The sequence below is a fragment of the Myotis nattereri genome (assembly GCF_964212035.1).
Source record: "Myotis nattereri genome assembly, chromosome: 5".
In the NCBI taxonomy this organism is placed as follows: domain Eukaryota; kingdom Metazoa; phylum Chordata; class Mammalia; order Chiroptera; family Vespertilionidae; genus Myotis; species Myotis nattereri.
In genome coordinates, this window is record NC_138080.1 from 51845219 (window position 1) to 51858287 (window position 13069).

At 38.6% G+C, this 13069-nt stretch overlaps 1 protein-coding gene across 1 annotated transcript in view; it reads right to left on the minus strand.

The window, feature by feature from the left end:
• The window catches only part of LOC308520254 (uncharacterized protein), a gene marked incomplete at its 5' end in the record, with an annotated part of 62415 nt that overhangs the window by 3260 nt on the left and 46086 nt on the right, over window positions 1–13069 (minus strand). The window contains 2 exons of the mRNA XM_081092766.1: window positions 1039–1078; window positions 11133–11232. Coding sequence (XP_080948892.1) covers window positions 1039–1078; window positions 11133–11232 — 140 coding nt within the window. The remainder of the gene's footprint in view (window positions 1–1038; window positions 1079–11132; window positions 11233–13069) is intronic.

The following is a 13069-nucleotide window of genomic DNA, read 5'->3' on the forward strand; positions in this document are numbered from 1 at the left end:
CATCAGAGGTGCAAGTGTAGGTAGAAAAGAAGGGAGGTCCATGCTTTGAGGCACTGCAAGGTTTCAAAGTCAGGGGGGAGGAAGATCCAGCAAAGGAGATGGGGGAGTTTCTGACAACGAGGCAAGAGACATCCACAGAAAGCCAGTGCCTTGGAAGCCAAGTTAAGAAAATATTTAAAGGAGGAGAATCATGGCCAATAGTGCCAAATTAAGCTCAGGGTGCAAGTAAGATGATGACAACAACCGACCTTTGTATTAAACAAAATAATGGTATGGGAGACCTTGACAAGGGCAGTTCTGAAGGACCAGTAGGGGTGAACCCCTTTTTGTTGTAGACAGTTCAGGACAGAATGGGCAGGAAAGAATAAACAGTACAAGATAACTTTTTTTTGAAGCTCTTTTTCTGTCTTATCAGAAATCAAGAATCTCTTTCTGTCTAAAAGAGAATCCATGCATTCTTGATTAAACTGACACAAATACACAGTGGAACCCAGTAATCTTAACATATCACATCTTATCGCCGAAGACCAGAACACAAAGCAGCTAGAAAATTCCACTACAGCACACGAACTTACTTCATTTTTTATGAAAAGAACTACCCATTCTGGTAGAAGTCCTAACCTAAATGAGATGGCCACCTTCCTCTAATTTTGTTAGATGAAGCTAAATAAGGTTCCGTTACTTGTCAATAAATTGTATTTCCCCTGCTGTAAATTAGTGGTTGGAAAAACAGGTTAGCTCAGCCTTATTTTTCTACTCCCTAGAAAAGCCATTTATCTATGAGAACTTTAACCCCAGGGACCAATTCACCTTCCTGAGTCATCCAGGATCAGCACAGGTGCCTCTCAGATAAGGTCAGCTTACTGTTCAAGAGCCTCCGTAGGCTCCGGGGAGTCTCAGGAGAGTTAATGAACAAGATGTGCCAGGAGGACAGGCCTAGGAACCCAGACCTGCCCTGCTCTCACCCCCTATCCAGAAAATGATGTGAGGGGAGCAGTATATAAAAAACAAACTTTAGCATATCATCAATAAACTCACACTTTTGGACGACCTCCAACCACTCCCATCAGACCAGGTGCTAAAGAGAAAAAAAAAAACAAAAAACAATTTCCTTCTTACTTGATATAAGGGTTTGATTAATGGTATAATATAACCTCAGTGTGGTCCATTGTAACAAATGATTAATTTTCTAACACAGGGTGCTATTAAGCTCTTCAGAAAAATGCAAGTTAAAACAATGTCCAGAATTCATAATTAAGAATCAGTAAATGGAGGAATAATTTGGCAAGTAAAAATTCATATGGAATAGGATTAAGTTATTATTACAACTGAAATAGCTGAAAGAGATAAGACAGCAAACAATTTTCATCACATTAATAGAATAACATTGTACTTATTTAATACATTTTTCTACTTTAAATATTCAGTTTATAGAATTAACTCTTTTTAACAGCCAAGGGAAACCTTAAACTTTATTGCAGGAAATCTTTTTTGGTTGTGTTTTTTTGTGTGGGTTTTGTTTTGTTTTTTAATAGGGACAGCTTCTCATTGCTCCAAAAAACCAAAACATAATCATGGTCGGCCTTCCTAAACAGAACTTTTTAAATTTGAGTTATAGAGAAGAAAATGGTACTAACCTTTCTCTCTCTCTGTCCATATACACCACCTAGTGGATTTATAATTTAATTAAGAACAAGAATAGGAAAAGACTTCTATGATTTAATAACAAATGATACATGTTGGCTAAAATATAATGCCTTAAAAAATATGGCAAGGAGAGTACTATAAGAAAACAATAAGGGTTTGTCATTTAAGACTATCTTATAGCTGACACATCTGTAAAAGGTAAGAAAGGAATTAAGAAACTATACTGTGGGAAATAATCATAAAGTTACTCAGAAGAAAATAATCAACTAAACTGTCACTTATAAAATTCTTTTATGCAAGCATGCAATATTTAGATGAATTTCACATTATATTAAGAATACAACCAGCATTGAATATTTATGTATATTTCACTTTATACTATATCCTCATACTGTTTCAATACTATAAATTATAGGGCCTTAGAAGTCAATTAGTCTAGATTTCTGACTTCACAGAGAGAGAGCTGAAGTCCAGAGAAGTTAAGTGATTCTCTGAAAGCCCACAGTTAAGCAGTCGAATGATCAGAACTCAGATTCCTTGAGTTTTTCCACTACCCCTTCTGATAAAGTAAAAAGTGGTACTCAGAGCAGGCACTGAGTAAAATCCATACAAATAAATATGTAATTGCATCCTTTTATGAGACAGGCTAATAAGGGAACCAAATTTAGACTGGAAACGTTTCTCAGTGGAAGTCACTGATAAAAGAAGGGAATAAGCAAAGGAAATAAGCATTTCAGGCCGCAGGGAAAAACAAACAAAGGTGCATATACTTTCTCATTCTTGATAGATATTGCCAAATTGCTCCCTAAACTGAGTGAATTAATTTATACACCCACCAGCAATGTATGAGTGCCCATACTAGTAATCCTACAGCCCTTACAAAAGCACTATATTATCAAAATTTTTGAAATTTGACAATCGAATAGGTGGAAAATGGCATTCATTGTAGTTTGCCTTTCTCTTATGATGAGAACAGCCTCCCATTCATTGCCTGTGAAGAATGACTTGAAGAGGGCAAGAGTGAAGTCGGGGAGGCCAGCGAGAAGCTACTGTGGTAAGCCATGTCAGAAGTGGTTGGGGTATGGCAGTGGAGGTGGCAAGAGGGCACAGATGCACACCACATGTTGCGTAGTGGAACTGATAGAATCTGGCCACACACTGGGTGTGGAGAATGAGAGAGAGAGGAGAGTATCAGGGTGATTTCCAGGTTTTTGAATGACGGTTTATAGAACCAAAGGACTTGAAACAACTTAAATGTCCATCACAGGGAATTTTCACATCTATAGGATAGAATATAATGTGGCTGTTAAAAGGAATTGAGGAAATTAAAAGGAATGAAATTATTATCTATTAAGTTAAAAAAAAACAAGGTTTAGAATAATATGACTTGCATGTTATCTGTGCATAAAATGGAGATGTTGTATATGATACTACTGTTTGTGTTGGGGGGAAAAAAGTTGTATATAAATGCCTGCCTATGCATACAGCATAGAAGGATTTACAAAAAAGTACTGACCCTTCAGAATGAATTGGGGACTGGGAGTTGAAGGGAGAAGCTGACTTAATTCTCATTTGATTTTGTTGCAGTGTCTGAATTCTGTACCATGTGCATGTACTATTTTTTTAAAAAAATTTAAAAAGTAGCCCAGCCAGTGTTTCTCAGTGGTTGAGCGTTGACCTGTGAACCAGGAGGTCGCCATTCGATTTCCAGTCAGGGCATATGTCTGGGTTGTGGGCTCAATCCCCAGCATGGGACATGCAGGAGGCAGGTAATCAATGATTCTCTCTCATCATTGACGTTTCTATCTCTCCCTCTCCCTTCCTCTCTGAAATCAATAAAAAAATATTTAAGTAAAAATAAAAAGATATAAAATCATTAATCTCAATCTATGCCAACCGTGCCACCTGCAGGAGACTGGCGCAGCCTTTTCCCTGCTCCCCAGATCTACACTCCCATGCAGATGACACGTCCCCACTCAACCTTCACGTTTCTGAATTAATTCTTCACTAATTGATGCTAATGCCTTTTAGAAATGTTGCAAGCCTCATGGGAAAGCTTCTGCCTGAACTCTGTGCGGCCGATAATCTTAATCTGTTCTGTTTAATAACAAACTTCACCACTGTGACTTTGTTTATTAATCTTGCTTCCTATTCTTTTCCCTGGGTCATCCCAAGTGTGTCTTGCCCACAGAGAACTGCACAGAAACTCCAAGCAGCTCTACTCCTCTGCCCACAAGAGCAGGCACACAAGCCACGCTTGCCTGAACCTTGGCACCTTCAAAACTGAGTCTGGTTTACTTAGCCCTTCCGAATGATACATGTTTAGGATAAGCAGTAGCTTGAATGAGATTTAAAACATAAAGTCAAGAGAATTTTCAGGAGTAGAGGCTTGACAGTAGATATGCCCTTGTGACTCTTAGGAGACCAGAGTCTAGAAATGATCTGTCCATGACCTTCCTTGATTTCTGAGAGTTCCCTCTGCCCTAACATGTTCTGTTACAGAAAAGGAAGTGGCCAAACAAAATTTTAGTGATGGATTTTCTACATGTTATTACTATTGACATGAAGTTAATTTGGAGCGGTATCTGTCGTATCATCAAACTACACGGATCTGAGCCCTCGGTTTATGCACAACATGGTAATATGCATTCACAGTATTAACCTCTGATCGTGGGTCTGTTGAGTTCAACTACATGTTTTTAATTATTCTATTTCTTCTAAATTCAGAAGATAAATCCAAAATGTAGCAAACTGTTAAACCAAGGACCTTTCTGAAAGTGTTTTCCAATACACTTACGAGATCAGTCATAATATTTATATATACTCAAGCACTTTGAAATCTCAGGCTGCTTTAACCAGCTGTCATTTTGGTGTCAAACTCCGGTCATTTTCATGTGAAACAAAGGTCAAGAGAGGGTTTGTCTTATTCTTTTCCTATTAGAGAAATACTTTATAGTTACTGAATTCTGCTTAAATTCCTAACAGTAAGTCCCCATTGCATACTCCTGCTATCTGGGCCACATGAGATTTTATGATTGTTCACAAATAAAAGACATACAAATAAATCAAAGTGTCAAATTAATATTTACAGTATTATCAACCACCAAAAATATACACAAGCCAGTTATGGTCTATGCAAACTTGGCACTGATTATTAAGAAACATATATATCTTAGACTGATATCCAGAATGTACACAATGCCAATTCAGTTCTTTCTGAAAATAAGATGGCATAGTCGTTTTTTCATTGCTCATTCTAGAAATTACACTGTATTTTTTAAGTATATTTTTTTCTTGTTGATAGTATTACAGATATCCCCCATTCCCCCTTCCCTTTCCCCGCCTTCTGCCCAATCCCTACCCCCTCCTCAGGTCTTCACTACCCTATTGCCAATGTCCATGGGCTATGCATATAAGTATAGAAGTTCTTTCGTTTATCTCTCCTCATCCCCCCAACCCCACATTGAGGTATGTTAGTCTGTTACACTGTAACGATCATTCAAAATTTTGCTAAATTGCTGGCCTTTAAAAAAAGAGCTTACTTATTTCTAAAGCGTATTCTCTCAGTTTGTTATTTAACCCTAAAATTATATATATATATGTATATATTTGTTCAACATCCATTTCTGCTTTTTTTCTAGAATACTGACTCTCGCCTTAGGAAAATTTGCTAATTTGTATCAGGATAATGCATTGTACAAGATTATTTTATTATAAGAATCAGCCATCATATTAAAGAGTAAGGACTTAAAATTATGCATTCAAATAATGACAAAGGAGGAAAAGTATTTCAAGGTAACCATTCGGTTCCCTTTAAGTGAGGTTTAGCCCTTCCCAGTGATACATTCACCCAGTTCTACTTTGCTGTCCTTTGCACCTAGTTCATTCATGCCTTCATTGAACATAAATGTACTGAGCATCCCCTATGAGCCAGGCGTGACTCTTGGTACTGGAGAATTGGTAGTGAATGGTAAAAATCACTCGCCCTTCTTGGAGAGCTTACATGCTAGATGGGAGATAAAGACAGTAAAGACATGGCTGATAAATAACATAATCTTAGCCAGTGGTTGCCAAAAAGAAGGAGGGTAACAGGCTAGAGCAGCCGTGGGCAAACTACGGCCCACGGGCCGGATTTGAAATGAATAAAACTAAAAAAAAAAAAAAGACCATACCCTTTTATGTAATGATGTTTACTTTGAATTTATATTAGTTCACACAAACACTCCATCCATGCTTTTGTTCCGGCCCTCCGGTCCAGTTTAAGAACCCATTGTGGCCCTCGAGTCAAAAAGTTTGCCCACCCCTGGGCTAGAGAGTGACTAGGACAGGCGCTACTTCAGTTGTGGTGACGGGCCTCTCTTTATCTTTTCTCAACTCCATATTCAAGCATAGAATTTCCATATATAAGACCTCTTTATTCACACCAACTACTTTTCTCATGATAAAAGCAATGATATTCCTCAACTCGCTGCATCTAGATTCAGCCCCGGCCACTTGACTGAAAGTGTTTTAGCCAAGGTCATCAGTAACATCCTTACTGCAAAATCAAATGGGAACTTTTTGTTTTGTTTTTATTTTATATGACCTCTTTGTATCATTTGACACCATGACCACTGCATCTTTTTTTAAAATACTTTATTTCCTTGAATTTTAAAAAGCCTCTGGCAGATCCTTCTAAGCCTACTTGGAAGGATCCTCTTTACAAATCCATTGCATGTTGATATGAAATTAGTATCTATATATTGATGTCTCCTCAGTGGCTCCCTACTGGATACCGCCCAAACCTGCTTCTTCCCCCATATTCTCTTTTTCTGTGGTGGAACCATCATCCACCCAGTGGTCCCAGCCAGATCCCAGAATGATCCTTGATGACCCTCCCTTATTTTTCAAATCCAGTTCAGCCCTGTAAATTCAGCCTCCTAAACATCTGTAGTCTGCCCTACAATGGCAAAAAAGGGGCATAAATGCTGGGATAAATAGTCATAAAATAACTGTGATAGTCATTAAAACCGTTACATTGCACTTATTGGAATTGCTGTCCTTTGCACCTAGTTCATTCATGCCTTCATTGAACATAAATGTATATCCTATTTTAGAAAGCAAGGAGTGATCAGTGATGTGTAAATGTCTAATGACTATGTTGTAAACCTGAAATTAATATAATATTGTATGTCAACTGTAAGTCAAATCTTTTTAAAGTAGGTCATATAGTGGTAAGCGCCCTCAAGAAAAATAAATCAGGGAAGGGGGACAGGATATGTTTAGGAGGTGATCTTAAATAGGGTGGACAGGTTGTCCTTCTGGGCCTCCAAAACCGAGTCTGGGAATGAGCGGCTCTTTTCCTCTCTGATCTCAGAGTGGTTTGGATGTGAGCCTTGGAGCTGTCAGAGGCTGTTGCTCCGGCTTCATGGAGAAGCTGGTCTTTACAGCCAAGAAAGCAATGAGTATAAAGTGTTCATTGTCTATGGCAATAGAAATTTGAAGAAAGAAATAGTTCATCAGAGTATGTACAAACCACTAACTACATCTATATGGATTGCCCACCAGAAAAAAGGCACAAAATACACTCAAGAGCTTTGACATGACATCTAAGTATAAAATCTAATTAAACACAATCTGATTCAATCACTCTAAATTAATAATCAGAGAGAGAGGCCGACAAGACTAAAACAATTTAAAAATAAGACCCTTATGTAACAGTGTTACAAATAAATTCAGAAATAACAATGAAACATTATTGAAATATCCAGATTACTGCCAGGATTTACTGCAATTAGTTTTCTCTACTTAATATGCATGTGCTTCAGATTATAAAACGAGGAAGTTCATTTGTACGATGAACCAAAGACCATCACATTGATCGGCTGGAACTTTCACCCATTTTCCACAATCTAATTGCCAACACAATAGAACCTAACATTCAAAATGTTATCTGCATTCCACATAAGTTTTAAGATGAGCTACCTATTTTTTGATTCATGGAGAAAATGGTAGATTTTCTTCCTGTTATACAAGCTATGTTCATAAAGGGTAAAGTCAAAGTACAAAATCATATTGATTGCTAAAGACAAAATATATTTCAGTATAATAATGTACTTTCCACAGTACATTATATACCAACACAGTCAACATCTGCGAAAAAAGGGGAAGGCCAAAAGTTCAAGAAAAAATATTAATGTTATATTTTACCAATGATCTTCTAAGCCAGTGGTTCTCAACCTTCTGGCCCTTTAAATACAGTTCCTCATGTTGTGACCCAACCATAAAATTATTTTTGTTGCTACTTCATAACTGTAATGTTGCTACTGTTATGAATTGTAATGTAAATATCTGCTATGCAGGATGGTCTTAGGCGACCCCTGTGAAAGGGTCGTTCGACCGCCAAAGGGGTCGCGACCCACAGGTTGAGAACTGCTGTCTAAGCCAAACATGATTTGGTTTGGGAATATAATTTGGGGGAAAATGCCTGGCAAAACTGTTAAACAAATGCATCCCTTCAAGTTCCAATTCAACTGCTTTTAGATTTAAAATCTTTCCCTGAAAGGATTATGTTGTTTGTGGTTAAATCTTCATATGCCTCTATTTGCTTTATCTCTATAACAAAATTTTAAACTCCCTGATTGCAGGTGCTCAATCTATATGGTGTTTGTATCACCTACTAATCCTTCACAACATTGAGATTCACAAAATGAAAGCCTGAAAACAAATGAACAAACCCCACATATTAGAATCTGCACTGGTCATAGATTGGAGGTGGCTGACTGCTCAAACCAATTCTCTTGTGGCCACACCTATGGGACCCCTTCTCTGGTTAAAGACTCTACTGCAAGCATGTCAAACTCGCCGGCCAAGAGTTTGACATGCTTGCTCCACTCCTCTGCCCATAAGAGCAGGCACACAAGCTAAGCTTGCCTGAAAGAGTCCTTCTTGGGACCTTTAAAACTGAGTCTGGAAAAGAACTCTTTTCCTCTATGATCTCAGATGTGAGCTTTCGAGTGGTCAGGGGCTGCTGCTCTAGCTTCATGGAGGAGCTGGTCGTTACACAAAGCAGAGAGGAGAGACAGTGAGAGGCCAGCTGAGACAGACAGACACCGCTAATGCCAGCTTCAGCCTTGCTCTTCCCACAATTAAGTTCTGAATCAATAAATCCCATTGACTTACTTTCACTAGTTATTGTAAGGATTCCCTCATTGGAAGCCAGAACTATAACTAGTGCAGATGCAGATTTGCATTACTGTAAAAACTCTTGGAATCCATGAGGTCCAAAATCCTCATGTTAGGTATTAGGAAAATGGATTCGTTAGAGGGGTAAACACCTTGCCTAAAGTCTCACAATGAAATTGTAAGGAAGCAGGGAACTGCGGCCAATCCTGCAGGTTGGCTCACCCTCACCCATTCTAACTCCAACACTTCCCAGTCTTCTTGTAGCTAGAGTGCTAGCATGTGGCCCAAGTTCCCGGGAAGCAAAGGCATCTAACCAGGACTTGGATGACAAATGACCCATGAGAGGTGGGCACTGCATGCAGGGAGTTGGTATCTGCTGGGGAGCAGGGTGGTGGAGCCCCGCGTTCTTCTGAGACAACTAAGGTGGACTCTGACATACAGTTTCCTACCTGCCTGATACAGCAGAATCAACGTGTGTGTGTGTGTGTGTGTGTGTGTGTGTGTGTTGACTGAGTAGTACGCAAACCGGTTCTATGGTTCTCCTAAGATTCTGGGAGACACCTAATAACTTCAATAAATCTCTTTCTATTTAAACTCACTTGAGTTCTGTTTGAGATCAAGAACCTTGACCTATATAGAATCTGACACCTGGCAATGGGGTGCTGCAATCTGCAATGTGGTATTGGATTACTGGGGAGCAGCAAAGGCACAGATACTGACTGAAAGCAGAAAGCTGGCAACTCGTTATGCAGGATGTAAAGTTGTGTCAAGCTGTTCCACGCTGTGCCTGTGTGCTGTGATTGTTCCATTAGAAGAAACCGTACCAAAAAATTAGTCCTAGAATGAGGATATTTAATAGTACCTAGAATCCCTAAACTCCTTCCCCAATTCAGTATCACTTAGAAACTGTTTTTTAGAGGCATCACAAACTAAAAAAATAGTGAAACACATTATGGATTTTATTTCTCTCAAACCTGAAGACTAATGGAAACTATAGAGGGAGTATCAGTCTGTACAGTTTGTATGTTCAAAATGGCAATTCCAAATCATCAATAAAAAAGTGATGCGCAATATGCAGTCTGAGAAGAGACAGGGCTAGATTATATAGATACTGTACAAATATTTCATTGAGATCACTTTGCATTTTGCTCATGTGTATTACTTTGCAGCTTAAAAATATGTTCACATTTTTGTCCCAATCCTTCTTCTTCCCCTCCCCCCTTCCTTTTCTTCCTGTCTGTCTCTCTCTCCCTCTCCCAATCCCCTTTCTTGAGGAGCATTTGTTATCTCACTCTCTCTTTTTTAAATAATTCTAACAAGTGTAAGGTGACAACTTACTGTGGTTTGATTTGCATTTTCCTCGTGATGAGTGATTTCAACAATTTTTTCATGTACTTGTTGGCCATTTGTATGTCTTCTTTGGAAAAATGTCTATTCCCCAGCCTATTTTTAAATTGGATTGTTTGGGTTTTTTTGCTGTTCATTGTATAAGTTCCTTAACCCTCTATCAGATATATGGTTTGCAAATACTTCTCATTTCATAGGTTGCCTTCTTATTTTATTGGTGGCTGTTGTTGGGTTTTTTTTCTGTGCAGAAGTATTTTTGTTCAAGGTAGTCCCACTTGTTCACTTTTGCTTTGTATTAATTTTAAAATGTAAGTCTTGCATCGCCAATATTCAATTCCCCCCTCCATTTCTCATCGTAGGTAGAGGAAAAGGAACGTAGTGGAAAAGGAACAGAACTCTTCCCCGTGACACTAATATCACTAGAAAATTTTACTTCTCTTCTTAGGAGCCAAAGGAGGGCATCTGCCTTCTCTCATTTTACTCACTTCCCTCCCTAAGCCACATTTCTCCATATGTGCAATGTGGGAATTCATGGCCTTTCAGAAGTTATATCCCATGATAGGATAAGTTCACTGGATTAGCAAGACTGAAGCCTGAGAGGCCCGGACCGGTGAGGGTGGCAGGCCAATTTCAGCTGTGAGGGGAAAGCAAGGGCACCAAAGGAAGGGCCCTGTGTGGAGTGGCACAGGTCCTGTTCAGAGGGCAGCACGGGACCTGTTCAGAGGGCATCAGAGGAGTCCATTCTGGGGAAAAAGGACCCTAATGTAGGGAAATTGGAACCCAGGATGAGGTGGGTGGTGACATGGGCACAGCAAACCTATAATAAACTTTACCAGGTTGCTTTGTCTGGGATTATCACCTAAATCCACTATTACGCATATTCAGAGGTCTAATTAATGAATATTGCAACTGACGATGGTGATTAGAAAGTAAGGGATTCTCAGAACTGCAACTATAAACACATATATGCTTACCCATTCCAGTCCCTGCTGGTGCAATTTCCCTTGAAAAAATTTCCAGTGCCCTCTTCTCTTTATGATGTACCGAAAGCCAAAGAACTACTTCTCGCGGACCCTGTTGACAAAGAGTAGAAATGAACAAATGCAGAGGTCAAAATAAGGCACAATCTGTATTTGCGCACCATAAAAGAAGGTTTTTTTTCTGGGTTATATAAATATTTCTGGTATGCATGTTTACTATAAGATATTTATTATTATAAGTTTTCCTGATTATGTCACACATGTTCACAAAATAAACATCTTGTTTAAAATAGAAGATAAAACTCTTAGTCCCCTATATATTAATAATAATTATTTTATCTTAGGAATTTAACTTGACACATGGTAAAGATAGGTTGGAAAATTGCTAAAATTGTATTTGTAAAATGCCTTTGTTGTTTTTTCCATTTGTCCTTTTTTTTTTATTTAATTGATGCTCATAACTTCTTTTCTTAAAAGGGTGATAGTTTCTTAGTTGTTCTTTTAATCCTCACTTGAGAATATGTTTTTATTGATTTTAAAGAGAAAGAGAGAGAGAGAAACATTGATTCAAGAGAGAAACGTGTATTGGTTGCCTCTAATACATACCCCCAATGGGGATCAAACCCACAACCTGGATATGTACCCTGAGCAGGAATCAAACCTGTGACCTTTCGGTGCATGGGATGATGCTCCAACCAACTGAGCCTCACCGGCCAGGGCAATGCCCATTACTTTTTCATATGACAGATGATTTTAAATTATATGTGTAAAATTGCTATAGCTCCTGAAGAATATTTGCAATAAAGATGACCTACAATCTTTGGGTAGTTCATAGCATTAATCAATTATCCTGCTTGGAAACAGAATTAACTATAAAAGTATATAAATAAAATGTCATTTAAAAATTTAAAGAATTCAGTAATCACTTTCTTTGAAATGTGTGGTCATTTGGAAGTTCGCTGGAAAGAGTGAAATTCTAAGGTCTAGTTCTGCCTCTTATTCTGAAGGTCTGCTTGTCCTTAATTATCAATTCATGTCTCTATAACTTTATTTTTTTATTTTGTTTAAATTAAATCTTTATTATTCAGATTATTACAGTTTTTCCTCTTCCTCGCCGCCCCCCCCCCACCTCCATAGCTCCCCTCTACCCGGTTCCCACCCCACCCTCTGTCCTTACCCCCCCCCCCACTGTCCTCATCCATAGGTGTACAATTTTTGTCCAGTCTCTTCCCACACCCCCCACACCCCTTTCCCCCCTGAGAATAGTCAGTCCACTCCCTTTCTATGCCCCTGATTCTATTATAATCACCAGTTTATTCTGTTCACCAGATTATTTATTCACTTGATTTTTAGATTCACTTGTTGATAGATGTGTATTTGTTGTTCATAATTTGTATCTTTACCTTTTTCTTCTTCCTCTTCTTAAAGGATACCTTTCAGCATTTCATATAATGCTGGTTTGGTGGTGATGAACTCCTTTAGCTTTTTCTTATCTGTGAAGCTCTTTATCTGACCTTCAATTCTGAATGATAGCTTTGCTGGGTAAAGTAATCTTGGTTGTAGGTTCTTGCTGTTCATCACTTTGAATATTTCTTGCCACTCCCTTCTGGCCTGCATAGTTTCTGTTGAGAAATCAGGTGACAGTCGTATGGGTATTCCCTTGTAGGTAACTGAGTTTCTTTCTCTTGCTGCTTTTAAGATTCTCTCTCTGTCTTTTGCTCTTGGCATTTTAATTATGATGTGTCTTGGTGTGGTCCTCTTTGGATTCCTTTTGTTTGGGGTTCTCTGCGCTTCCTGGACTTGTAAGTCTATTTCTTTCACCAGGTAGGGGAAGTTTTCTGTCACTATTTCTTCAAACAGGTTTTCAATATCTTGCTCTCTCTCTTCTTCTGGCAACCCATAATTCAGATGTTGGTATGCTTGAAGTTGTC